The 26,823-nt window shown below is 40.5% G+C and overlaps 4 protein-coding genes across 4 annotated transcripts; 1 reads left to right on the top strand and 3 right to left on the bottom strand.

Moving 5' to 3' along the window:
- Window positions 1-1,563: 1,563 nt before the first annotated feature.
- On the bottom strand, window positions 1,564-6,763 carry LOC113024052 (uncharacterized). The gene is made up of 8 exons (XM_026170660.1): window positions 6,643-6,763; window positions 5,394-5,728; window positions 5,068-5,178; window positions 4,678-4,800; window positions 3,836-4,298; window positions 3,664-3,723; window positions 3,231-3,571; window positions 1,564-3,054 (listed from the first exon to the last, which is right to left on the bottom strand). Exons 2-8 carry the CDS (start codon window positions 5,724-5,726, stop codon window positions 1,594-1,596), a joined length of 2,892 nt encoding a protein of 963 aa, XP_026026445.1. The 5' UTR covers window positions 5,727-5,728; window positions 6,643-6,763; the 3' UTR covers window positions 1,564-1,593.
- Window positions 6,764-7,260: 497 nt separating this feature from the next.
- On the bottom strand, window positions 7,261-15,299 carry hmgxb4b (HMG box domain containing 4b). The gene is made up of 8 exons (XM_026170661.1): window positions 15,281-15,299; window positions 14,807-14,947; window positions 11,692-11,731; window positions 11,283-11,389; window positions 10,294-10,350; window positions 9,825-10,196; window positions 8,924-9,046; window positions 7,261-8,265 (listed from the first exon to the last, which is right to left on the bottom strand). Exons 2-8 carry the CDS (start codon window positions 14,945-14,947, stop codon window positions 8,221-8,223), a joined length of 885 nt encoding a protein of 294 aa, XP_026026446.1. The 5' UTR covers window positions 15,281-15,299; the 3' UTR covers window positions 7,261-8,220.
- Window positions 15,300-17,298: 1,999 nt separating this feature from the next.
- On the top strand, window positions 17,299-19,404 carry hmox1b (heme oxygenase 1b). The gene is made up of 6 exons (XM_026169288.1): window positions 17,299-17,385; window positions 17,529-17,585; window positions 17,923-18,034; window positions 18,132-18,347; window positions 18,448-18,720; window positions 18,866-19,404. Exons 2-6 carry the CDS (start codon window positions 17,536-17,538, stop codon window positions 19,055-19,057), a joined length of 843 nt encoding a protein of 280 aa, XP_026025073.1. The 5' UTR covers window positions 17,299-17,385; window positions 17,529-17,535; the 3' UTR covers window positions 19,058-19,404.
- A 1,908-nt stretch (window positions 19,405-21,312) lies between these two features.
- Window positions 21,313-26,277, bottom strand: rnf11a (ring finger protein 11a). Its single transcript, XM_026170658.1, has 3 exons — window positions 25,850-26,277; window positions 24,062-24,234; window positions 21,313-22,995 (listed from the first exon to the last, which is right to left on the bottom strand). Exons 1-3 carry the CDS (start codon window positions 25,964-25,966, stop codon window positions 22,824-22,826), a joined length of 462 nt encoding a protein of 153 aa, XP_026026443.1. The 5' UTR covers window positions 25,967-26,277; the 3' UTR covers window positions 21,313-22,823.
- Between the last annotated feature and the right edge of the window lie 546 nt (window positions 26,278-26,823).

Raw genomic sequence — 26,823 nt, 5'->3', positions numbered from 1 at the left:
AACATGATCTAGAAACACTGCCATCTTCTCTGGGCCAAAGCTCATTGAAAATAAACTGAGGCAAAGTGGAAAACTGATCTGTGGTTACACAAATCTTATTTTTAAATTCTTTTTGAGGATGCTGCATCCTCAAGACCAAAGAGGAGAGGAACCATCTGGCTTGTTATCAGGCCTCAGTTCAACAGCCCGGATCTCTGATGGTATGGGGTTGCATTAGTGTGCACGGAAATGGCTGATTTCTAAAAGGTATACGTGGCTTTTAGAACAATATATGCTTCCATGCAGATGACATCTTTTTTCCAGGGAAGCCATCGCATATTTCAACAAGCTGCAATAGATGCATACAGCATCTGTTACAACAGCATGATTTACTAGGAGAGGCTGGGTGCTTTCACAAACACATTTGGCACATAATGAAACAAAAAATATGACAAAGAAGACACATGACTGCTGAGAAGCTAAATTTATATACAAGATAGGACTTGGACATTGCAGTTTAACCATTTGTTCTCTGCCTTCTGTTGTGAATAAATTTAGTTTAACATTTCCAAACTTTTTGTTTTTTTTAATTTTAATCTTAAACTCTGTCCCTTTTTTGGAATAGGGTTCATAGTTCTAGCATACAATTTGATCTGTGTTAAGTCTTACACAGGTAAAATCATTTTACGGTCAATACCTCTGCTCTTCTGCATAGCTGCCTGTTTTTTCAAACTCTCCACCCCCAGCATCCACCTGTAGGCTACAGGGAGAAAAATATCACTTCTCAATTTATAAAATCAGCAGGATGAACTCAAGCTAGATGCAAAGTAACTATACTCTGATGCTATAATAAATAATTACAAATGCAAAATATCTTACTGAACTGAATTTGACACATTCATTACGGCCTAAACCTGAATGTGAGAAGTAATGTCATAATGTTTGTAGTCATGAAGCAGGTTTCGCTTGCTGAAAATACTGTCAAAGATTTCATAAACGTGAAACCAACTTCAGTATATAAAGGTTAAAAAGTGAAAGACTGTCTATTGTTGTTAAATCAAAAATGTTCGTAAAGAATTTTTCATGCTCTGTGGTTCAGCACCAAAAACACACAAAAATGCAATGACTTTCTGATGACAACTTTTAATCAAAAAACACTGTGACCAATTCAGGGTATAATTTACAGAATTTCCATCAATATACAGATTTTAATATTCTTTTTAGTCACTCGTTTTGTTAAATCACTGCCTTTGACATTATCAAAAATAGTCATACGTTTTATCATTCCTTTGCATATTTTGATGTCTTGCAAACATGTATCAACATTCAGAAAAGTATTTTCATTTATATATTATTGCTTCAATATCAATATGTGTAATTCATCTATTAATAAATGTCACACTCATCTGTACTTATCGAGTGTCTCAATAAAACATGTAGCGATAAACTGAAGTTATAATCGTCTCAAATCAAATTCATTTTAAAGTATTTTATGCCTCAAAAATTACACAACAGTCAAAAAGCTGAAAATATTATTTCACAAGAAAAAAAAAAAAAAAAAAAAAGCACTTTTACATTTGCTATACATTTTATATACAAACATCTGTCAGTCCTTCATTCAGTTTTCAAAAAATTCTCTCCCCGTTTTCTCACTGCGTCGATGTTCTTGTTTACTGTTCTGTCAACGTTTCTTGCAGCGTCTTCTGTCTTCTCTGTTGTGCTTCTCTTGCTGAGTTTTCGCCTGCCCACCTCTGTTACTGCAGATCCAGCAGCTGCCCCAACAGCTCCGCCAATCACACCGCCCAAAAGCACACCGAGCACCAGACCCAGCAGTGCCCCGCCAATGACTACTTTGGGCACCTGTTTAGCTGTATTTCCAATTTTCTCCCACACTGAACTCTCAGCCACCATTTTGGCCCCTGCCTTGGCTCCAGAGCCTACTTTTCCCCACACGGGACTCTGTGCCAAATTCTTTGCCCCAGCTCCAATTCCAGCCCCGACACGCATGGAACTCTCTGCCATGACTTTGGCCCCTGAACCCACTTTTTCCCACATTGGACTTGCAGCCGCTGCTTTTGCTCCAGATCCCACCCATGCAGAACCATCTACCACTACCTTGGGAACTTTATTTCCTACTGCTTTGGAGAGATTTCCTGCAGTAACTCCTACCTTCTCCCACACAGAACTATCAACCACCATCTTTTGGACACTTTGTGCACTAGTGCCAACTTTTTCCCACATTCCACTATCTTTCATCCTCTGTGCTCCCTCTCCAACCCACACAGAGCTATCTGCCAACAGCTTGGGTAAATTCTTTGCACCCGTGCTCATCTTCTCCATTATGGAACTAAGTAGTGAAGGGGATATGGTCGAAAGTGTAATTGGAGGAAGACTCTCAATATTTGTAGTACTTACACTCATCTCGGCCTCATCCCTTGTTTTCTCAATATCATCTTCCGTCACTTCCTCGTCTACTTCAGAAACAGACTGCATGTAAGGATAAAGCTTTCGCCTTTCAGAGCTGAGTGGGCCAACATCCTCTACTCTTGCTAGGTTTTCGCCTCGTTTCTCTCTTGCCATCTCTTGCTGTTTCTGCCTCACTCTGTTCTCGGCCTCCTGAAAAGCAGGACAAGAATAATACTGCCCCCCGGCCTCCTTCACTGTCTGCTCCACCTTTTCTAGCAGGTCGGCAACATTGCTCTTCTCTCCCCCACCTCTTTCTGTCTCCAAAACATGAAATCTGTCCCCACATTTCTCCACAATCTTTAACAAATCTCCTCGCTGACCAGCAATGTATGCCTCAATGTTCTTATTTTTGGCCTTCCCACTTGCCCTGAGACAATCAGCATAAGTAAAGAGGACCAAAGTGTGTCTCCAGACTGCTTCAGGCCCAAAAACAGCCTCTAGTGACGCAAGAGCCTGCAGCTCGGTCTTTGCAGGCTGGTCTAAGGGAACACAAAAGAGGAAGACATGCGGGCCGGGACTGGACAGAGCCACACAGGAGGAGATCTGAGCTCGCACCTCATCTGGAGTGCGCTCTGAATTGAACCAGTCTGGAGTATCCACCACTGCCACCTGCAGGTGACAGAGAAAATGCATGCAAAAATGTAAAGAGCTATTATCAAAAGCAACAAAACAAGAAGAGAGTATGAAACACTTTATTCTTTGAGATATTGTAATGGGTGTATGTTGAGATAAATAGAAAAAAAAAAGACATCTTAGTAACTTAAAAACAAAAACAAAACACTAACCCTTCTTCCTTTAACCAATGCCTTCTTTTTCTCACACCATTGTGTGATTGCTATGAGGCTGTCTGGACGTGACTCAAAGGCTTCCTGCCCCAGTATTTCATTGCCAGCTGCACTCTTCCCTGATCCAGATCTTCCAAGCAACACCAGACGAAGCTCCGGAGAAGATGAGGATGAGGACAATGAGGGGGAAGAAGGGGTTGAGCTGGATGAGGAGATCAAGGAAGGAGAGGCAGCAAAAGTTGGTGAGGAGGGGAAGGAAGAGGAGAAGACTGGCGAAAGAGGAGTAGTGGTAGGCGAACCCTCGGGTGATCTCTCTTCAAAGCTGTTAATTCTGTGGTGAACTGAAACCATCAGGTAAAAATCAGAGTCAGTGACGTATTAAGAAGTGAAGTGCTGATAGTGACATATGAGAGAGTGAAGTCCTTTGACTTACAAGTAGAGATCACTTTTTGAGTTGATTTATCCTCTGACATTTGGGAGAGTATAGCTCCATCTAGTGGGGAAAAAGCAAGTTTTGCTCACTTTTGTCTTTTTTTTTTTAACTCTTCTAAAAGAATGAATCAGGGTACAATAATGGAGGACAGCACACGGTTAGTGGCATTTACCTCGATTCAGTTTGAAACTGGGTATCCTTTTTAACTCCCCGGTATCACAGAGCTCGGAGGATGGCTGTCGCTCTAGAGCTGGAGTTGAATAAAGGCTACTGGAGACCTGGCTCACCTTAACTCCTTCCACCATTTCCTCCATTTCTTCTCTTCTCCTCCTTGATTCTGTTGATATGGCACTGACATACTCATTGGACACCTGGCTCACCTTAACTCCTTCCACCATTCCCTCCTTTTCTTCCTGTCTCCTCCTTCTCTCTCTTGAAATGGCATTGAAGTACTCTTCCTCTTGACTTTCTGTGTTTGGGGTATAAGATGATGTGTGGGTCTTTTTCTTCTCTTCCTTTTGAGCCCTGAAACTTTCCATAAGTTGCTCCTTTTTTTCTTTCACCCGTTTTTCCAGCTCTCTATCCTGGACTGTTTTCATGTAGTATAACCCGTTTTTCCGCGCCATATTGTCCACCTGTAGATAAATAAACAAACAATAGTAACTTATTGCAGGAACTTTAACTCTGTTTTGTGAGTCACAGTTAGAAAACAATCACAATCGTCGCTAATATTCAAACCAGTCCAGACTACAACAGGGTGTGATGTGAAACTAGGCGTTCCTGGAAAAACAGCATGCATGCATGCGTACTTGCTCAGTAGTCTTAAAGAAACCATTAAAACAAAAAGCTCCAACCTATAGAGTATTTAAAAAATTCAATGCACTTAAGCAATGAGGAAGTCTCATCCAAATGATAAAATGTGTGAGGGCACGAACGCTCACACTTTTACTGAATCAGACAAACCCTTTGAGGAATGTTGCTTTTTGATAACTGTTTTTCACTCCTACTTCATACCTTTTCCAGCAGCTCACGGACCTGGTCCCTGTCCTGTCGCTGACGATTATTGATGACATGGTACCGTCCTCCGCAACCCTCAATTACCTGCCTCAGGCCTGGGTGCTCTTTCTGCAGGTACTCCTGTGAGAAAACAATGCAGCTTGTGTGAATTTATACCTGCAATGATTTGCATCACTCCTATATGTTATACTCCAAGAATAAGATAACCACCTAAAATATTACTGACAGCATATTTACAAAACCCAACACGAGATAACATTTATTTATAAATAAGGGGCCAGGTCGTAAGTTAATAGGTGAAACTATGCCGTTTTATAGTGGTACTAAGTGACTTTCCTGCTTTATAAAGATCAGCTTAAAGAGAGGGTAGGTGAACACCTCTCATACCTCCACTGTTTTTCCCATCAAGTAGTCCCCACAGGTCAGCATGACCATGGTGTGGTCCAGCACCTCCTGTCCAAACAGTTCCTCCAACTCTGCAGGCACACGTGTCTCCACCTGCGTGGGGAAAAGGCAAAGAGGAAAAATGGATCTAAACTGGTTACTGCTTGTTATGGAGATGTTTCAGAACATCTGTAACTTGTATATTTGGAACACATTTTTTTCCACTAGTTTGATAGATAGACATTTTTTTATTGAGTACACATTACAGACTGCAACTTCAACAAAGTTGAGCAACAGATGACATCACTAACGGGCAAGCCAAGACTAACCTCTGTGAATTGATTAACAGGCACCAGCAGCAAAATAGCATGTGGGCCTGGTGGTACCAGAGTCATTGCTCGCTGTGTCTCCTTTTTGACACCGTCCTCCATCTTGCCACCACTCCAGTACCATCTCGGTGCCTCCACCAGGGTCACATTCCTGCCTTCAATGAAGCCCTGCCGTAGCTGGCAGCTCCTGGAGGCACCGGGAGAAATGGGGGAAAGCTGGGCCAGGATAGTGTCCGCTAATGCTGTCTTTCCACATCCGATATTCCCCAAAAGAAGCAATCTCAGGTCTGAGGACGAGGATCCATAGTAGCTTTCTCTGTAGTGTTCACCCATCCCTGACATGAATAAAGGAAACAGGAAGGAGTCCAAAAAAACAAAAGAGAGAGAAATTGAGGACAGTATATCACCTGTGTTATTTGTAGGAAGCTACACCAACCAACCAAAATAAAAGCTGTCTTTTAATACTAGGTTTTATTGTTAGGTTTTGCCTAGACAAACTCACACATAACTTTACATGCAAATAAACCTGGAAAACAGACAACTGGATCAGCTGAGCAGGTTCAGCTAGGCAGATTTTATCAGTCAAGTTACTATTTTAAGCATCAAGTAATCATACAATCTTAACAGAAACGGATAAAATGCCATCTTAAACTTAACTTGAAATCTTTCTCCTCTATTCCCACACGAGTCTCTCTGCACACAGGATACCTACAGTTCCTTGTTGTGCATGAATGAACAAAAACTAAAGTAATTCACTGGTAGTTTCACTGGAAATGATTGTGGGTCACATCAATTTCATCTCAGTGTTTGATACCACACCTTGCCATTCCTGTCAAACAACATTCTGCCTGGACTCATATATGCAAAAAGGTACAAACCAAATCCATACTGAACAAACAGCAACGAGAGTTGATGAAGCATTTCAAATAGTGCTGTACTTCATAAGTATACTTGCTTTGGCACAAATTCTAAATTAGGCGTGAATCTATTGCTGAAACTGTAATAAATAGTTTGAGTTTCTGGATGTAGTTTGAGCTAACCGAACAACCTATTTCCTCAAATATGACACATTATATATCAACAATGTAGTAATTTCAATGTAATTTCAGTAATTAAAGTAATACAACTAAGAAACGTAATATGATTGCAATTAATCAACAAGTGCATAACATTAACTAATTTAACAATTAAGTCTCTTACACCAAGACAATCTTACAACAACAATTTAAGCAACAAGACGAATACTTACTCAAGAGTTTAAGGTCTACAAAGTTGCATTCATGTGTTGTCTTGTGTCAATACTGAGTTTTTTTGGTTGGCACTGGGTTATATTTCTCACGCAGACAACTTCAGTACATGCTAGTTCCCAGTCGACTGGCAAAAGCTGTCTGCTCAGATGAGGTGTCTCGCCTGAGCCACTCCCAAATTTAAACACATTCATACATGAGCGCACACGTAAATATATTTTTTGATACAACAGGTTTCTCAGTTTGTAGGTTGCTAAGCATTCCAACCTGGGGTGGAGGCAGTATAACCAGCTGCCACTGGGAATCGTTCCAAGATAGTTTTAACTACCACACCTATGATATGTCAAAACTCATAGAGATCTGTTAAAGGAGGTGTCCTTCATGGTTTGCAGTTGCTAAGGATATTACCTGGTCAACCAGGTCTGTAAATATGTTGCTGTCATAACCAGAAAGAAATGAAAGCATGAAGGCTTGTCACAGACAAACAAAGTTACAATGTAAAGACAGAATAAATGCAAGAGGAACATTATTCTGCTTCTTTTGTGTGTTACACGAATGGAAAATTTAAAATAAAATAATAAAATAACTTTTCTTCCTACGGAATCATGAAGCATAAAACTTCAAGTCTTCATGGCCTTCCATATGAGTAAGAGCTGTTAAGTTTCATTTCAACATCAAAGTAATTACAAACAGACCTCTTGATTAATGTCACTAACACTTAGTCATTAAGGATTCAAATGTTAACCTGTTTTCAGTAATTTGCAAAACAAGAAAATTGCTCTTTCAGCATATATTCATGGCTGTGATTAAAGTAGCTGGGTAATATTTACAGATTTGCACACATCCCCACAGCTTCATCCTCAAATATTTTCTTGTATTCCCACTTGCTAGTACTTGGCTGGATCCCCTTGCCTTGGTTCTGCATGGCAAAGTGTCAACAAGTTGCTGGAAATATTTCTCATAGTTTCTGGTCGATATTGATATGATGGCATTGTACAGCTGCTGCAGATTTGTTGGCTGCACATCCAGGATGTGGCTACTGAATTGACTACTGACCTGGTGACTGTGGATGACATCCGAGTACAATGAATTCATTGTCATGTTCAAGAAACCAGCTTTTTCTCATCTCATCAAGAACATTTTGTAAGAATATTTAAGTTGACTATACATACCCATTCTGTACAAACAAAACATAAGATGGTATTCATGTACATTTATTATTGAGTTACCAGGCAAATGTAAATATGTGATGCCTGATCTCTACTGTGAATTACCCACTACTTCTAATGTTTTCCAAGTACACAAGACATCTCTATCACTATTCATTTAATTTAAAAAGCAGAGTGTTCAAAAATCTTATCTAATCAAATAGTTAATGCAAGGCATTTAATTTGCATTTTAAACATAATTAACATATGTAATTAACAAAAAAAATGTCCTTCTGAAAAAAGTTCACTTCAAAGTTCAAAGTGCAGGCAAATTCTCATAACACAAAACTCTTACTTTTCAAGTATCAACTACCAGAAAAATGTTTTTCAGGTTATCATTGCTGTGTAGAGCCAGTAGGGGTCTCCTTTTACTCACAGGCCAGGCATCACATACGCAATGTTATCCAAGGTGGAGGCCTTTAAACAAACAAGAAAAGCATTCACAAAGGAAAGAAAATCAAAGAAAGAGGAAGCAAAAATGCTGATTGCAACGATATAATAATAAAGTGCATTTAGGAGCACATGTCCAAATAAAACAATAAAATTACCGCAAACTTGTTTAGTTTTGTTGAGTCTATGGAATGGGTTACGATGTTTACACTGTAGCTTCAGTTGTTTGTAAACATTTGCGTTTTATTCCTTGGTATTATTTTTAACCTTTTGAAATGAGTTTTTCCCTTTTTTGATTAAATCTCTCCTGGATAAATATTTCTCTTTGGCTTAAATGGCATTTGTTAGGTGCAAATTCGAGATGTTTAGAATAGGTATTATAGTACAAACAGTACATTTTGACAGCAGCTTTGATTAGTGGAACAACAAATAAATCAATGCTGAACAATAAACACTGACAGGATAAGTACCGCTACAGTTATTGGACTTTGTCAATACCACAAGTTTCATTCATAACAGCGGCATTGTGTCAACAAAGTAAAGCATAAATCTGCAGGCGTTTTTCCTTTAACAAACAATATACTGGAAGTTCACTACAATAATTTCACCAAGGTGAAAGCATGTACACATAACAACATGTAAAGGATATGATGTGTATGCACCATAAATTGGCAGCAATGCTTACCAGTGTGTGTTGTGTGCAGCTCCTCAGCTCTGGTATGTGCATAGTGAGGCCGGTAAGTGGAGCCATAGCACACAATAGAGAGTCCAAGAGTAGAGACAAACTACTCGATATGCACACCATTTTCTGCAGAGATGCACAGAGAGCCCTGTATCACCCTATAGTGCAATGAATAAGTTGCATGCTTTCCAGTAGTCTTGATAAAACCGTGTAATGAGCAAACTTTTAATACTACATGACCACCCCCCAAACACACACACACACACACACACACACACACACACACACACTTAGAGCACTGCTTCGTCTGTAGCAGCTTTATTGCTTTTCAGTCAGTTTAACCTCTTGATATTTTTTCGCACACTATTGTTTCATCTTCCTTTGTAAAATGAGTCACTCTGCTGACAGTACACTTATCTATAATAGTGACTGGTTAGAGACTGCCAACATTTTTCACCCTAGGTTAGCGTAACAAGTTGATAACCAGCCTCATGTGACCGTTTATCCTGATTGCCAATGTTAAAACAAGTTAATCTAGATAAGGGAAAGATAGCTTGGCTATGTTAAACTCGCTTTGTGAAAACAGGCCTCTGTGAACCAGTTTGGAATATAGACAGAAAAAGATAAAGAAAGCACCACGTTGTAGGACTGTATAATGTTTCAACTCCCACCAACTATCTTGGGATACACTCCAACTATCGAGGCCTTCACAGTATCTGTTTAAGATCAAAATCTCTTCTATGTTTACTTCTGATTAGCAAAGATATAAAGTAGTTCTGGTTCTGGGACCACTATTACCCCTTATTTCTGAATTTATACAAGCAAGATGAAGAATACATGTGAGAGATGAACAAACGACATTAAGTGTCTTATAAAAAGATTTTTTTTAATTGAATCTACTCACATCTGTCTCCTGGAGATGGTGTCCAATCAGGGATAACGATTCTCCCAGGAGGTGAAGGTAAGCTGCAGCACTGGCAGGATCCTGGTCAGAGCAGCAGAGACTCTTGGGGGTGGACATTAGAGGGTCTGTGGCTGAAGTAGTGACACCACATATAAAACCAATGGGACTACATGAATCAGTCATGAAGCTAGTCATCGTGGAGCTAACAGTAGTAGAAATAGCTGTCAGTGAACTAGGAATGGGTGTAGAGTGACGAGGCCAGTTGCCTACTGGAGAGACAGAGGGGCTGGCAGGTCCGTTACTGGGACAATCTGCCCCATAATGCTGGCTATTAAGATACACCAAGTACTCCATCATGGGACCTGGACTCCTCTGAAAGAAAACGAAAGGAATACAAAACGTAATGATTAAATGTGAGATTGGGAGATATAGAGTACTTGGCTATAAATCATAAATTACAAAACATTACCAGACTAATGTTTCCCTCTGCATTAAAACATGGATGCAACAAGTTTTCTTGGATACGCTACAAAGAAAGAAGTAGCCACAAGGTTAGAAGTAAAAGGATAAAGTCCTGTTTTTTGTTTTGATAGATAAAGATTTGAAAAAAAAAAAAATTTAACCATGGTGGGTAAAAAGAAAAATATTTGGATGTGTCTGTTAGGGCTGTTCGATATAACGATATATATCGGATAACGATATAAAAACGTCTATCGTTTCATTTTACGCTATCGTTTGTTTCGTGGTGTCGCAAAAATAAACTCTTTACGGCAATATTTTTTCATCGTTTTAATGGTCACTGTAGTGGCTATATTAATTTCTTAAAGTTCTCTCTTTCTCTTATATTTTATATAACCACACTAAGGACGGACAAGCGCCTGTTTTTATGCGTTGTCGTTAGCAACAACGACGGTAAAACCATCGCGTGTCCGCTTGTTTATGTTCCACATAAACCTTTCACAATAAAGCTCAAGATCCTGTTGAGACTTTTCAAAATATTTACGAATGAGAAGTAAAAAAAGAGCCGGCAGGTGCTAAAAAATAAACCTTAGACTCAAACATTAGAACAGGCTGTTCCCCGCAGCACGTTGTATATTGGTTTCTCTTCTTCTTACTTTAGCACCTTTGTGGTTCAGCTACCCAATTTCACTGTGCAAGAAACTGCACAATGACAATAAAAAGCTCTAAGTCTCTAAGTCTAAATACTCACAACGAAAACGGCGGCTGTTACAACTTATGTCTAAAAATGTATAGTTTCATGCATCGGTTAAAACACTCGACCCCAGCTACATGACACGCAGCTGGAAACACTTCCCGCAAGTCGAGCTGCCCGAGATTCACAGAATTTACAAAAATTTTATATTTTTGTGATTTATATCGTTATCGGGACGATAGAATTCTTATATCGGGATATGAGATTTTGGTCATATCGCACAGCCCTAGTGTCTGTTTTATCACCTCTTCTCCTCTCACTGTCCATCTGTCCTGTGACACACAGACTGGATATTCATGGAGGAAGCCTGAGACGTCTGCTCCATGAGGTTTGTGGTCTATACCACTACTACCTGCAATTAGGGGACAGAAGAATCATAAACAAATGCATTAACATATAATTCCCAGGTTAAGCCAAAAGTGTACATTTCCACCTTGTTATTTTTATACTCTTAACACCTTATGAAATACTGTGATGATCAGGATTTTATGTGCATTAACATGCTATAAATGAATTTCTGATAAATAATAACGTTTGTTAAATAAAATATCCTACTTTTGCAACCTTAGACATTGTAGACACAGAGATGTCAAATAAAGTTGCATCAGAAACAAACATATCACAGTGTAATGTACACAGCTGCTAAGGCCTTACCAATAGGTGGTATGTTCTTGTTCAGGGAGCCACTTTGTTCCTGGAAAAATTACAAGCACTTACATGACTTTTAACCCGTTAGAAATATCAGTATAACGCATGACTCACACTATAAAACAAACATAGCGGTGGTTTAAAGGTACTGGGGTGCAATGATTGTTAAATTCTGCAACAACACACATGATTGTTTAATCAATTTTGTCCATAGCCAAAGTTTTTTTTATTTGTTTATTCTGCATTTGTATTTGTTTATTCCCTCTTATATACCAGGACCACAAAGAAATCTTTCTTACTTCAAATAAACGGCCCTGTTTTTCCTCTTCACATTATCTTAACATTTAGCCAGCACCTAACTGATGCTGACATTGATGGAAATATAATTGCGTTCCTCCAGTGTCATCACAAAGCAAGAACCGAATTATAAAATTGATTGCAACAATCTTTGTGTTTTATGGTTTTATAGACAGCTGAGGCGAAACACTTTTTTCGACCACTTCTTTTAGGGGTCACCACCACAGTATATATGATCTGGCACCATCTCACCCCGTCTCTAGCACTGCATCCATGGATCTTCCCTGTGGTCTTTCTCTGTTCTTCCTGCCTGGCAGCTCTATTCTCAATATCCTTTGTCCAGTATATCTGCTATCCCTCTTCTGCACATCCAAACCATATCATCCTTGCCTCTCTTACTTTGCATTCTCTCCTTTTACCAGTCAAGCTCCTTACATTTAAAGACCCTACTCTCACCTCCACATTCAGGCCTTTCCTTTTCTATGGATGACTCTGAAGACTCCTTCGCCCTTCCTCTTCCCTTGCCTTCAGCCAACAGTGGCACAGTCTCCACCACAACCCTGCTGGCAAACAGCACCGAAGGCGGTTGTTGTTAACCCGATCTGTCCTGTCAGTATTATTGATGATCTGTATGTTTGATTTGGCAAAGATTTTATACCCAATGCCCTTTCTGCTCCCCCCCCCCCCCCCCATTTATCTAGGCTTGGGCCCAGGCACTAACTGAAACAACAATTACCAAACTGTAATTAGTCTAAAAATCTAAAAGTAAATGGTCTGCATTTGTATAGCGCTTTACTTAGTCCCTATGGACCCCAAAGCGCTTTACACTACATTCAGTCATCCACCCATTCACACACTGGTGATGGCAAGCTATAGTGGGGCAAAAAAGTATTTAGTCAGCCACCGATTGTGCAAGTTCCCCCACTTAAAATGATGACAGAGGTCAGTAATTTGCACCAGAGGTACACTTCAACTGTGAGAGACAGAATGTGAAAAAAAAATCCATGATTTCACATGGTAGGATTTGTAAAGAATTTATTCGTAAATTAGGGTGGAAAATAAGTATTTGGTCACCTCAAACAAGGAAAATCTCTGGCTCTCACAGACCTGTAACGTCTTCTGTAAGAAGCTTTTCTGTCCCCCACTCGTTACCTGTATGAATGGCACCTGTTTGAACTCATCATCTGTATAAAAGACACCTGTCCACAGCCTCAAACAGTCAGACTCCAAACGCCGCCATGGCCAAGACCAAAGAGCTTTCGAAGGACACCAGGAAAAGTATTGTAGACCTGCACCAGACTGGGAAGAGTGAATCTACAATAGGCAAGCAGCTTGGTGTGAAAAAATCAACTGTGGGAGCAATCATCAGAAAATGGAAGACATACAAGACCACTGATAATCTCCCTCGATCTGGGGCTCCACGCAAGATCTCATCCCGTGGGGTCAAAATGATCATGAGAACGGTGAGCAAAGATCCCAGAACCACACGGGGGGACCTGGTGAATGACCTGCAGAGAGCTGGGACCAAAGTAACAAAGGTCACCATCAGTAACACACTACAACGGCAGGGAATCAAATCCCGCAGTGCCAGACGTGTTCCGCTGCTGAAGCCAGTGCATGTCCAGGCCCGTCTGAAGTTTGCCAGAGAGCACATGGATGATACAGCAGAGGATTGGGAGAATGTCATGTGGTCAGATGAAACCAAAGTAGAACTTTTTGGTGTAAACTCAACTCGTCGTGTTTGGAGGAAGAAGAATACTGAGTTGCATCCCAAGAACACCATACCTACTGTGAAGCATGGGGGTGGAAACATCATGCTATGGGGCTGTTTTTCTGCCAAGGGGACAGGACGACTGATCGTGTTAAGGACAGAATGAATGGGGCCATGTATCGTGAGATTTTGAGCCAAAACCTCCTTCCATCAGTGAGAACTTTGAAGATGAAACGAGGCTGGGTCTTCCAACATGACAATGATCCAAAACACACCGCCTGGGCAACAAAGGAGTGGCTCCGTAAGAAGCATTTGAAAGTCCTGGAGTGGCCTAGCCAGTCTCCAGACCTCAACCCCATAGAAAATCTGTGGCGGGAGTTGAAAGTCCGTGTTGCTCGGCGACAGCCCCAAAACATCACTGCTCTCGAGAAGATCTGCATGGAGGAATGGGCCAAAATACCAGCTACTGTGTGTGCAAACCTGGTAAAGACCTATAGTACACGTTTGACCTCTGTTATTGCCAACAAAGGTTATGTTACAAAGTATTGAGTTGTACTTTTGTTATTGACCAAATACTTATTTTCCACCCTGATTTACGAATAAATTCTTTACAAATCCTACCATGTGGATTCATGGATTTTTTTTTTTTTTTCACATTCTGTCTCTCACAGTTGCAGTGTACCTCTGGTGCAAATTACTGACCTCTGTCATCATTTTAAGTGGGGGAACTTGCACAATCGGTGGCTGACTAAATACTTTTTTGCCCCACTGTATATTGTAGCCACAGCTGCCCTGGGGCGCACTGACAGAGGCGAGGCTACCGGACACTGGCGCCATCGGGCCCTCTGACCACCACCAATAGGCAACGGGTGAAGTGTCTTGCCCATGGAAGGACACAACGACCGAGACTGTTGGAGCCGGGGCTCAAACTGGCAACCTTCCGATTACAAGGCAAACTGCCAACTCTTGAGCCATGACTGCCCAGAAAAGTACACAAAATGTAGCACAGTTAAAATTCAAAGATGTTAAAAAGACAGCGTCCCTGCAATGGAATATACACTGCACTGCAACTCTGTGCAGAAACATGATTCAAAAATCCCCAGAATAGTGCACCTGGTGAAGCATCTTGGTGCTATGCTCCTCTGCATCTGATCCTGCTTCCTCCAGGTCCTCAACATCCATCAAAAAGTCTTTGTATGACCTTTTGTTTTCTCTGTGGGTGCATCCACTCACTATTTCTGCTTCACCATCCATCTAGACCAACAGAAGAGAGATCAATGATTCAGACAGCAGGAACTCTAAGTACAGTGAAGTTGCATGATAACACAGTAATGTGAGATAAAGTTGAGCATGTACAGTCTGCTTATTTAATGACCACTTCATATACTTTCTGTTTACTGCGAGGATTTTAGATGGAATATGCTCTGAAGTTTAGTCTGACCAAACATGAAGGCTGGATAAAGCTAATAAAAGGTTGCAGCAGCTAATAAAAGGTTTCAGCAGTGACTCGCCGTCTCTCTAAGGTTTATGGGCCTAAATTGCTGAAGATAAAACATTCTCACCTGGGCGAGTAAATGAATAGCTCACCTTCAGCAGACTGCTGACTGTGCAAGGCAAATAAATTATCTAAGGCTAGTGCTAGCTAGACGCTAGTTATGTGTGCTAGCTAGTGAGGAAAACAAGTTGTTTTGAAGTCCTCTGGTTCAACATTAATTTAATGTTTGTGATAATAGCAGTTAAGCAGTGGGCTTTCTACTATGCCCAAAACAGGGGTTGTCGAAGCTTGTGGGGTTTTTTTTTTATCTAAAATAAATACAAACTGATAAGACCGAGCAGAAAACAATCTCAAACACGTCTCACATCGATGTCTGTCTTCCTTTCGTTTTGTTTCCACGTTTGACTAAAAACTATCCTTAATTCCGGAAAATGCCGGATTTTGGTCCGGTAACATGAAGCACACGACCTCTAACAAGCTCCTAAATCTCGGGCCAGCTCTGTCACAGACATTCCTGTGGTAAACTCACTGTGCTGCTCAGCTGTATACGTGTGAAGCAAAGCCTGCTGACTCACGTTTAGCGCCCGCCCTCCCTCTCTGTCGGTCACTACGCTGTGCTGAGTCACGTTAAGCCCGAGTGAAGCTTTGTGATTTTATACCTGCAGATGGCTGAGCAGATGCACGGCAGTCTGCAGTTTAGTGGCACATTTTTCAAATCATATATAACATAGAGTTGTGCTTTTTTATGTTATTTTTTTGTCCATGTAGGTTATAATTACGCATTGAAACGTTTGGCCTTTTGACAAAAAACAGATGTAGCGGTATTTTTTCATCGCTTTGTCTCAACTGATTTCAAGTAGTCACGTATTTTAAATGCCATTTTTATTTAGGCCTTTACATAAAACGTCTAAGCACAGTTTATAGTCAAAGCTATGTAGACACCCATATGACAAACATACCTTATTTTCACTTAAAGTGAATATATGATAATAATCGTTCTTTATAAAAGACCAAAGGTTTAAGCATACTGCCAACCACGTACAGGCTGGGAGTTGTTTCGCTGGAAGAGCTGCTCAGAGTGAAGCGGTTTTCTGTTTCCTTTGCCTCAAGATGGCTCTATAAATAACTCAAATTAAACTAGGTTGGACAGTAGTGTGGTTCCAGTTTTGTTCCTGTAGTTCAAGACCTCTGACCTTTACTCCTTCAAGCAGCTTCTGAGGAAAATTAAAATTGGGAACACTTTGCTGACTTCTTTTAATGTTGCAGATTGCAAAACCCCATGAAAAGATTTCTGAGTAACAGTTCTAGGAGGGGTCCAATAGGATGAAGATAAAAGCAGTGACGCTCTTTTAGTGGATGACAGAAGATTTTTGCAGATTATAATCTCTTTTAGATACTTGCACTATTAGGCAATCAAGGATGAAGACTTCCCAGAAGGGTAGAGGCTGTTTACAAGAGCATATGAATTGATCACATCTGTATATAATGCTCAGAGTCACAGTCACTCATGAATGACATATTGTGGAAGAAATAATTTTAAAAGCTTTGTTTTATTTCAGGCTAGTCACAAATAAGTTTTGGGCTTAACTTTTGTGTGTAAAGATGATATCAGTAGCTTTTTACTATTGTTTACATGGACTAAATGAACAGTATCTACTCTTGTTTGTCAAAAATACTCCTCCACTTTGTCACTGAATGTTGATAGACTTGTGTAATATGACAAACCTGCTCTTGTTTCTGATCAAATGCACAGCATTAGTCACTGTTTAAACACTTCCTCTCTCACAGCTTTGCAAACTCACACTGTCATGCTTAGCCTCAGCTCCTCCTCCCCTGTGTGGCTCTACTTTGGAATCTGAAGTTGCAGCATCATGTTTAGCGCTCAGCCCTCCCCCCTGGTTTTCCAGGGAACTCCCTCCTCACACTCTGGTAGTCCTTCCCTCAGCAGTTTTCCTCAAAGTTGCCGTATCATGTTAACTCCTGGTCCCCTCCTACTATTGTTGCTGATGTTGCCGTGTCATGTTTAGCCCAGTTTTTTTTTTTGTTGAGGCTGAGTTCCTGTTTGTGTTGAGCTGGTGGTGGGAGGAGGAGACTGAAGCGGATCGTATAAAGAGAAGCGTGAAAGCCAGCAGAGCACACAACTGCACTGGACATCCAGAGAGAAACTAAGGGCACAGATCAGACTTCATTCTTACTGGTGAGTCAAACGAGATATCATGCTTTAAATTTGACAACCTTTTGTCGATTTATATCCACAGTGTTCTCACCATATCAGAAAAGGATTTATGCTCTGTTAAAGTACCTTTCTGACATCTTTACTGTCCTTTACTGTTTTTTCAGGGGCACAATGGAAACCGAGAAGAAGACGCATACAGCAGCAGAGCAGATGACCGACAGGTTAGACTGAGCTGCTGTGATTTTATTAAGAACCTAAATCTTCTTTTCCGCTCCATGCACATTTTTCTTTTAATGTCTGGGGATAGATTTAGTTTTCAATCAGCTCTGTGACATCCAACACATATCTCAAGTAGCAGAATATGTTTGGGAAGCTTATGAGCTACATAAACATTTCTAATCACAATATCATAATGGAAGTTTACTTTGGATGCACATATTTGCCCTACATGTTTTCTAATGATTACTGCTCTTAGCCTTGTGTCACTGCCTTTTATCTTAGCTGCAATACATTAAATGTTGTCTTTCTCTTCTAATTGTGATCAATTTCTTTTCTCAGGGACTTGTCTGAACAAATAAAAAAAGTGACTAAGGAGAGTCACGTTAGAGCAGAAAACACAGAACTGATGCTGAGCTTCCAGAGGGGAAAGGTCACGCTTCCGCAATATAAGGTAATATTAAAAAAAGGACAGCACAATTGTTTAAATAATCTTACTTTTGTGGGGGTCGATACCAAGATTTAATGGCTTTGTGTCTCTTCTTCTTCAGCTCCTCCTGTGTTCGCTGTATGAGATCTACCAGGCTTTGGAGGAAGAGCTGGACAGGAACTCGGACCATCCGAGCGTCGCACCTATTTACTTTCCTGCTGAACTGGCCAGGCTGAAGTCCATTGAAAAAGATCTGGAATACTTCTATGGTCAGGACTGGAGAGAGAAGATTGTCATTCCTGCAGCCACTAAAAGATACAGCCACAGGCTCAGACAGGTATGTTTTATTTAAACCTTCCATGAATCACATGCATGTTTCTATCTCTGCTAGGTGATGGTCAATTAACACTCTTGATAACTCCATTACCATTTTTTAGATTGGCAAAGAAAACCCTGAATTCCTGCTTGCCCATGCTTACACCCGGTATCTGGGTGACCTGTCTGGGGGACAGGTTCTTGGTCGGATCGCTCAGAAGTCCATGGATCTGAAAAATGGTGATGGTCTGTCCTTCTTTGCCTTCCCTGGGGTGTCCAGCCCCAACCTGTTCAAACAGCTCTATCGCAGCCGAATGAACAGTGTGGAGCTGACAGAGGAGGAGAGGAACGGTGTGCTGGAGGAGGCTGTCAGGGCCTTTGAGTTCAACATTCAGGTAAGGAGGTGTGATAATCTAGGAAGGACAGATCGTAAAGCAAAAGTGCCACTCAGAGGGCAGCTGAACCTTAGATTAGCTCCATCTTACACTTACTAATATTTAGCTACAGCAGCTGATAGATGCTCTGTTGTTTGTGTTACAGGTCTTTGAAGATTTACAGAAGATGCTGACTGTCTCTGACAACAACCTGCAGAGCTCCATGACACAGTCCAAGCCAGTAAAGGCGAGCACACTCCACATGTCAGAAAACATTTACACTTCCTCGCTGCTCAGGATGGTCCTGGGACTGTTTGTGGCTCTGGCTACTGTCAGTGTGGGAATGTACGCTTTATGAAAAGAAACTCAAGAAATACTGTGAAATGAAGTGTTGCTGTTGAGGTTTGAAATCTTTGCTTTGGTACTGTAAACCTAAAAGCAGAAAAATCCCCACCTGATTATAACTGTAAGATTTTAAAAACATGTACAGATCACAAAATACTGTGTAATATTCATGTAATTTATCCATAGGAACCATTCACACTCACACATACGTACAATAAGTGTAATAGTTTCTGAATCTGTTGCACTGATATCCCTTGTGGTTGAAAATGTGCAATGTGTGTGCTTTAAATACTGTAAATATATATGAACCTTTTAATAAAATATTCTGCTGAAAGAAAATATCTCTATCGTACTGTATCGTGAAAATTTTCTGCTTTAGTACAGTGATCATGAAGTTCATTCTAGTAATGAGCATTACTCTGCTGATGTTGAGGGTCCAGCTGGTGGACATGTCCACTAATGTTCTGGCACCCGACCACATGCCTGCTGTTCATTTGGCTCTTAGTCATACAAGAGTCTGGATGCGGGGAGCAAGTCCTTTTTATATGATTTAAACACTAAATAAACTCACTTGCTGGCAAGCCACCCACAGCACGCTTAAGTGTTTTTGCCTCCATCAGACTAACATCTGCTTAACAAATGTTGCAAGCTAAAAAAAAAAACCTTATTTCAGTTTTACTCAGCCCAAAGTGATATGTTTAAACTGTTTGTTTAAAACATAAATCATTTTGCCTGATAACGATTATCGTCTTTTTTAAAGTGATCCTGAGTCATACATTTCTAGACTTTCTAAAGGTGTTTCAGCATTTTTCTTTGGACATTGGCTGCAGTCCAGTTTTCATACACAAATAGTTTCTTTTTGATCCATGGATCATTCAAGCATAAACAGGTGACTAACTAACAAACCAGTTTTGTGTCTAAATGTAAAGACAACTTAACAAAGAAACCAATTTGTTCCCATTTCCTTAAAAAAAGCTTGATGTATCTCAGCATGGTGTGAAATGTGTCTATAAACAATATGAGGAAACAAGAAGACAAAAGAAGAAATAGCGTGATTAAAAAAAGCTATCTACAGCAAATGAACAAATAAATGCCACGTCCTTAAAAAAACAGGAAGAAACTCAAGCAGACCTCACATAGGGCATAAGAGATATATCTAGAATTTCAGTTGATCCATCTGCTGCTCACTATAGCCTCATTAGAAATGGTCTCAGTGAAAGGGTGGTTGTGAAGAAGCCATTCCTAAGGAAGCAAAACAAAGTGAAAAGACCGAGGTATGTCAAAGTACACAAAAACTGAAATGACAATCAGTAGCAATCAGGTTTTAAGAAGGGATGAGTGATCAGTGGCGCTCTTTCGTGGTTTGGGGCTACATTTCAACCAGAGGCTTTGAGGATCTTGTGAAAACTGATGAATTTATGAACACAGCAAAGTGCTGTAATACTGTCTGAAAAGCATCTAATTGCCAACGGCTTCATTTTTCAGCACTATAATCAGCAAAACAATGCAAACGCACTATGTAGAAAAATACACAGTGGAACTGTCACTTTTGGATTAGCCTCCCCACAGACCAGACCTCAACATTGTTAAAGTACTGTGGGATCCCTTTGAACAGGCAGCTAAGATACAAAAAAAAGAAGAGCTTTGAATATCCTTCAAGAAGCCTAGAGAACTATTCCTGAAGACTATGAGAAATGACAAGATATTTGAGTTCAGATTATGTTAAAGAATAAAGGCGATCATACCAATATTAACTTCCAAGCTCATAATAATTGTACTGACATTTTCTATCTGACTGTACTTGATTTGCAGTTACGTTTGTGCATTTCCTGTTTTTCTAAGAAAACACAAAGAAATGAGGGCTGACTCATTCTGAGCTGTGACAGTGATGACACATTCTTTGAAGCTTTTCATGTAAAGGCGTAGACAACCAATCCACTTCAGGGATTAACTATCAAGTTTTAACATCTTGCACACTGTCTATACTCAGTGGGCTTAACTGTTATCAATACGAATCAGTCATTTATGGAAATAAATTATTTTAGTGCTCAGTTAAACACAGAAGACTATAACGCAGTCATATGCAATGGTGTTTGAGATAAATACATGCTCTGTTCCTTAAGGAATCTAAAGATTTATATAAAACATGATAAATTAAATTTAGTTTTGTCTGTTCCTTAAGTTCTAACCCACTACCCTCTCCAGCTGAGAGGTTGAGAATGTGTTTCAATACAATATTTAATGCAGAAACAAAACATCACACTTGTATAAGATTTGGTATCCACTTTTATTGTGGTTTCATGGATTTCCTAAAACCTGTGCACTTGTAGCACAAGTCATAAATCAAAAGACAGAATGACTGTTGATTGTTAACAGCAGCCAGATCACATTTCTGGCTTCATCCTAGGCCTGTTTCATCGTGACACAAATCACTACATTGCTGGTATCTGCCTCCTCCTAGAGGACAACTAAAGAAAAACAAAAGTAATGTCATAAATGATTGTACTTCACAGGAAATTGGCTTACCTCAACCTTAAAAGGCACAGTATGTGCACAGTAAATCACAAATTTCCTTTTACAGTCATACCGTCAATGTGTAACAACTGAAATCATGCTTTACATTGAAGATACATTCCTTTCTACTGCTGTAGCTTCTGTTTTTGCCATTTCTCATCTTTGTGCATTATGCAACGATAACTGACAGCACATGTCCAACACCAAAAGCATAAAAATCACATTCCATTACCAGACGTGGAAGCTTTGGAAATGCATCACTTGCTCATTTAGAAGGCATTCGGCGCACAATCCAAAAGCTTCAAACAAGAAAAGGAGCGGAAACTACATTACATTTTACAACTGAGGGGGTTAACTCACAATGTTAGCTTGACATGACGATCTCTATCCAACAACCCATAAAATGCAAACATACACACATAGAAAAAACACCATTATCGAAATCTACAAGCTACACAGTATCAGGTGACAGACATCTTATCTCAAGGTGCTTTAAGGGTGATTGCACGGTATATTGTGTCTTTGTTATTGACTGTAAAGGACAAACTACGGGTTGAGAGCACAAACTTAAGGCAAAGCAAAAGCTGAGGATTCATATTGTGGGAAAGCAACAGAAACATTCACATATAGTCAAAGCAGCTAAAATAAAACTGGAGTAATTTTCAAAATATGCTCAAAAGCTGAATTGACACCATTTTATCTCATGGCATAGCTTCAGGAAAGTGTGATTTGTGAAGTTTTATGTATACTGATGTATGCTTTTCAGTAGAGAGCATTGTGTTTAGGTGACATTCAAGATCACAAGTTTACTTGGAGAGTGCAGTTACTTCACTTCATGTGTTCACTGGAAATTCTGACAATGATTCCCACTTGATCAAAACAATTATGCATTTCCTCCATTTAGAGAACGTGCTACACATCACACATCTTGAAAGAGGGTGCAAATTACACAAAGGCAAAAATAAGTGTAAGTCATATGAAAGTGAAATTACTGTGCAGTAATATTTTGCTACTTGTACAGCTCCTTCATTCGTTGTATTTGGCACATCTTCCTTCTGCCAAAGCATGCTTTCCAAGTCTGACTAGGTGCATTTCAGGCCTACAGAGTGTGCTGTAGGACACAGTTGTTTACTTGTGTGTATTAACAAGCACCCAACAAACATCTGCATCATGCCACATCCCCTCATCTATCTGTTGGAACAGCTATGACAGTTTTGGCTAAAAAGGTGCATTACTTTTAGGCAGAAGCAGCCACCAGGGGCCGTTCAGTTGGTTTCGTAAGTAGACAGCAGGGCTGCATCTACGGGCTCCATGCAGGAGGGGCAGGTGAAGGAACGCATCAGCCATGGGTCGATGCAGTCCACGTGGTAGATGTGAAGGCAGGGCAAAAACCGAATGGGGTCGCCATATTCAAAATCCAACATGCAGATGACACATCTGGAGGGGAAAAAAGTGAAAAGATTTACCAATACCCGAAGACTTTGATATATTACAAAAAAAAAGCATCTCAAAATACAATCAATAACTCATACGATAACTCATCTTCTGTGCTGTGCCATCATCTTAGCCAGAGGTTGTTTTGTTGCCCCAATGTATAAATCACAGCAATGCTCCTGGCACTTAACAACTTATATTATATTACTCTGTTTGTGCCAGGGGACCCAATTCTTGGTCCCCGCAGAAGAGCTAACTCGTCAGGCCAGGACTCTGCAGTCTATTTACACTTACAGGCCAGTGGCCTCTCTTTCAATGATGAGGATGTACACATCCCGGACAGGGAGGAATGCTAGTTTGTGAGAGGAGTCAAGGAGGTCATTTATGTGAAAAGGGAAAGACCATCTCTGAATCGAGAAGGGGGCCTAAGGGTATATTTTTCACCATCTTACATTGCTGTGATTGCTGCTTTGCTCTGAACTTTGACAGCCTTTTGTGTTACTCGCAGCAACAACTCCACCTCATTGTTAGTCCATTTAAAAAACTCAGTGCTTTTCCTCAACATTCTGCCGCAACGTTTCAAAGAGCCGGAAAGTAAATAAGCGGCAGAGAGAAATGAGGCAGGTCGAATCTTCTTGCGCTTCACGCATGCGCTGAATTGGAATGTAAGTGTTTTCGGCCGTTTTAATGTGGACGCACAACTCTATGAAAATGACTGAAAACGCTAGTGTGGACGCGGAGCGTTTTCAGACGCTGTTCTCAAATCTATCCGGGCTAGTGTGGACGTAGCCTTAGATGAGTGACGAAATGTTTCTCCCACTGAAAACGCTACGTCCAGAAGAACAGAATCAACTTTTTGGGATTTCCTTACCTGGATGATTGAGCGTGCATCAAGATGCGAAAGCTTTGTGTTCTTGGACAGTGGAACTATTCAAAGATTTCTGAATAAACTATTAGTACCTGCATTTCAAATGGGGAAATCAAATGGGGGAGGGGGGGGGGGGGGGGGGGGGGAATCAAAGCGATATGTAAATTGAAACAAATGAGAGTGCCACCATTTAAAACTCACTCTTTAACTTTCTTCTCAGAGGCGTCAGAGCCTGGATCAAAGATGCCTTTGGGAAGATGCTGGATGAGTCCTATGCGCTGTGCGATGCGGACTTGCTCCTCCTCAGTCAGCTGACTGGCCAGACGGCTCTCGCCTGGGGTGGGATGGTACACTGGCACAGCCTGAGTGCGCTCCTTGAAATAAATGAAAAGAAGACAATTCGTGTCATCTTTGAAAGGGTGATTTTATATTTCCAGTGGCATCAGAAAACCTGGGACCAGATAAAGATATTTTATTTATTTCCTTGTGTTTTCATATGTTTCTAAATGACCTGAATCTTCATCTTCATTTAAATTAAATTAAAAATTTAAATTAAAATATGATACACCTGTATATCAGAGTTCCTTATGCTTTAAATGTCCAAGACTGAAACACTGAGCAAAAGCAGATTCTGTCTCTACAGGTACAATCTAAATAAATGAACCCTCTAGCACTGATTACTGGACTACAAGCTAACCATCTTTACAATTTTGAGGGCCAAAAAGTGCATATACGCTCACCAGTCACTTTATGAGATACACCTGTTTAACTGCTCATTAATGCAAATATTCAATCAGCCTTTCACATTACTTTGAATGTGGCATATTTGTTGGTAACAGGCAGGTCTGAGCACTTCAGAAACTGCTGATCTACTGAAATTTTCCCATACAATCATCTCTAGGGTTTACAGAGAATGGTCTGAAAAAGAGAAAATATCCATTGAGCCACAGTTCTCTGGGTCACAATATCTTGTCTATGTCAGAGCCCTTGGCATAATTTAAACACCACAGCCTATCTGAGTATCGTTACTGACCAGGTCCATCCTTTAATGACCTCAGTGAATTTGCCTCAAAGTTCAATTCATCTCAAACTGCTTTCTTGATCAAAAGTTCTCTGTACTCACATGGCCTCCACAGTCATCAGATCTCAATCCAATAGAGCACCACATGTGGTGGGACAGGCAAGTCCCATCATGGATGTGCAGCCGACAAATCTGCAACAACTGTGTGATGCTATCATGTCAATATGAACCAACATATCTGAGAAATGTTTCCAGCACCTGGATGCAACAAAGACTTAAGGCAGTTCTGAAAGCAAAAGTAAGTCCAACCCAGTACGAATAAGGTGTACCTAATAAAGTGTTCAGTGAGTGTACATTTCCAAGCATTATAATGTGTTTGCATATTTTCTAGATTTTCAGGTCCACTATTAGGAGACAGGTTGTGTTGAGCCAAACACAAAAAATCGGTTTTGTTTTTTGTTTTTTTAAATGTTTACTTGCTTATAAAGTTAAATGTTAAAAAGCCCTAAATACATTTAGGCAAGTTTCAGCCTGACTTATATATCCGTGACAAAGTGGTGCAAAGGTTTGTACCGTCACCTCTCAGCAAGACGTTCCTGGTTTTCTTGATAATAAGCTGATGACATGAACTAGATAAAGGAACCAATGTTTTAGGATCGAGATAAAGATTGTCACATTGCAAATTATGCGTATACACTGCACAATGTTTTATCCTTTTTTCAAAAAAATATAAGACCCGAACACAAATTATGACTGTGTTTCTAAAATTTTGTAGCAGTAATTTGACTGTGGTATTTACTTTATTCAAGCTTAATTTCTGCATGGTGCAATCTGATCCTGAAAGCTGCGCTGCACAAACTTCAGCTTCCAAATTTAAGATAACAGCAATAACAGCCTCCACCACTAATTAGACTTGAGGGTGGGGGGATTCAATTGTCATGCTCTGGACTCCCCGGGCTGTATTTCACCTGAGACCCGGGCTGCTCTTGGTATGGCGGCGGGGGCTCTCCGGGCAGACTGCCTCCCTCGGAGTCGTTCAGCAGCGACAGGTCATCCGCACCTTGTGAAAATAGACAGTTCCCCATTGAAATGAGACCACCATGAGACTGTCACTTCTTTCTAATGCTGACAGACTCGGCGCTCTCTCTAAACGTTAGCTTGGCTAGCTTTTAGCTGACAGCTGTCATTCGGCGGGGAGCCTTATTTACGGAGAAGCGCTGCAGCTCGTTCGGACGCGATAAACGCCCAACACTGAGCGATACCGTGGCTTTAATAACAACTGGCGACACAAATGTTAACTGTATCAGCGAGAACAATTCTGTGTGTCCGACCGTACGCTATGTTTACAAGAAATACGAGCCGGAACTATATCACCAGGAAGTTTTCTAAACATCAAACATTAAACTTCCGGTAAAAGCTTCAAATTAAAAGTTGAGATGCGAGCTTTGCTGTAAGTGTTGATGGAGAATTATAGACAAGATCAGGAGTTGCACTGTGTCTTTGTGGATCTACAGAAAGCATATGTTAGTATACCAAGATCGGAGCTGTGGTACTGTATAAGGAAGTCAAGAGTGGCAGAAAAGTATGTGAGGGTGGTGCAGGACATGGATGAGGACAGTGGTAAGGTGTGCAGTAGGAGTGATGATAAAGCTTAAGGTTAGGGTGGGATTGCATCGGTGATCTAAACCCTTTCTTGGTTACAGTGGTGATGGACATGCTGACAGATGAGGTCAGGCAGGAGTCTCTGTGTACTATGATGTTTGCACACGACATGATCTGTAGTGACAGTATGGAGCGAGTGAAAGAGAGCCCGGAGAGGTGGATATATACATTGAAGAGAAGAGAAATGAACAACAGCTGAAGCCAGACAGAATACATTTGTGCTAATAAGAATAAGAAAACAGGTGGAAAAGTGAACATGCAAGGAGCAGAGGTAGTGAAG

This window comes from Astatotilapia calliptera, chromosome 6 (genome assembly GCF_900246225.1).
Source record: "Astatotilapia calliptera chromosome 6, fAstCal1.2, whole genome shotgun sequence".
Classification (NCBI taxonomy): Eukaryota; Metazoa; Chordata; class Actinopteri; order Cichliformes; family Cichlidae; genus Astatotilapia; species Astatotilapia calliptera.
The sequence above is the reverse complement of the archived record's forward strand: the minus strand, read 5'-3'. Positions and strand labels throughout refer to the sequence as shown.

Coding starts and splice junctions, on each gene's coding strand:
- hmox1b (XM_026169288.1), top strand. CDS start 17,536: ATGGAAACCGAGAAGAAGACGCATACAGCAGCAGAGCAGATGACCGAC. Junction 18,035..18,131: donor TCACGCTTCCGCAATATAAG/GTAATATTAAAA, acceptor CTTCTTCTTCAG/CTCCTCCTGTGTTCGCTGTA. Junction 18,721..18,865: donor CCTTTGAGTTCAACATTCAG/GTAAGGAGGTGT, acceptor TTTGTGTTACAG/GTCTTTGAAGATTTACAGAA.
- hmgxb4b (XM_026170661.1), bottom strand. CDS start 14,947: ATGGATGGTGAAGCAGAAATAGTGAGTGGATGCACCCACAGAGAAAAC. Junction 11,390..11,691: donor CAAGAACATACCACCTATTG/GTAAGGCCTTAG, acceptor CCCTAATTGCAG/GTAGTAGTGGTATAGACCAC. Junction 10,351..11,282: donor GGACAGTGAGAGGAGAAGAG/GTGATAAAACAG, acceptor CTTTCTTTGTAG/CGTATCCAAGAAAACTTGTT.
- LOC113024052 (XM_026170660.1), bottom strand. CDS start 5,726: ATGGGTGAACACTACAGAGAAAGCTACTATGGATCCTCGTCCTCAGAC. Junction 4,299..4,677: donor TCCGTGAGCTGCTGGAAAAG/GTATGAAGTAGG, acceptor ATTTATCTACAG/GTGGACAATATGGCGCGGAA. Junction 3,724..3,835: donor CAGTTTCAAACTGAATCGAG/GTAAATGCCACT, acceptor TTTCCCCACTAG/ATGGAGCTATACTCTCCCAA.
- rnf11a (XM_026170658.1), bottom strand. CDS start 25,966: ATGGGGAACTGTCTATTTTCACAAGGTGCGGATGACCTGTCGCTGCTG. Junction 24,235..25,849: donor AAGAGCAGCCCGGGTCTCAG/GTGAAATACAGC, acceptor ATTTATTTCAAG/GAGCGCACTCAGGCTGTGCC. Junction 22,996..24,061: donor TCTGAGAAGAAAGTTAAAGA/GTGAGTTTTAAA, acceptor TTTCCCCTCCAG/ATGTGTCATCTGCATGTTGG.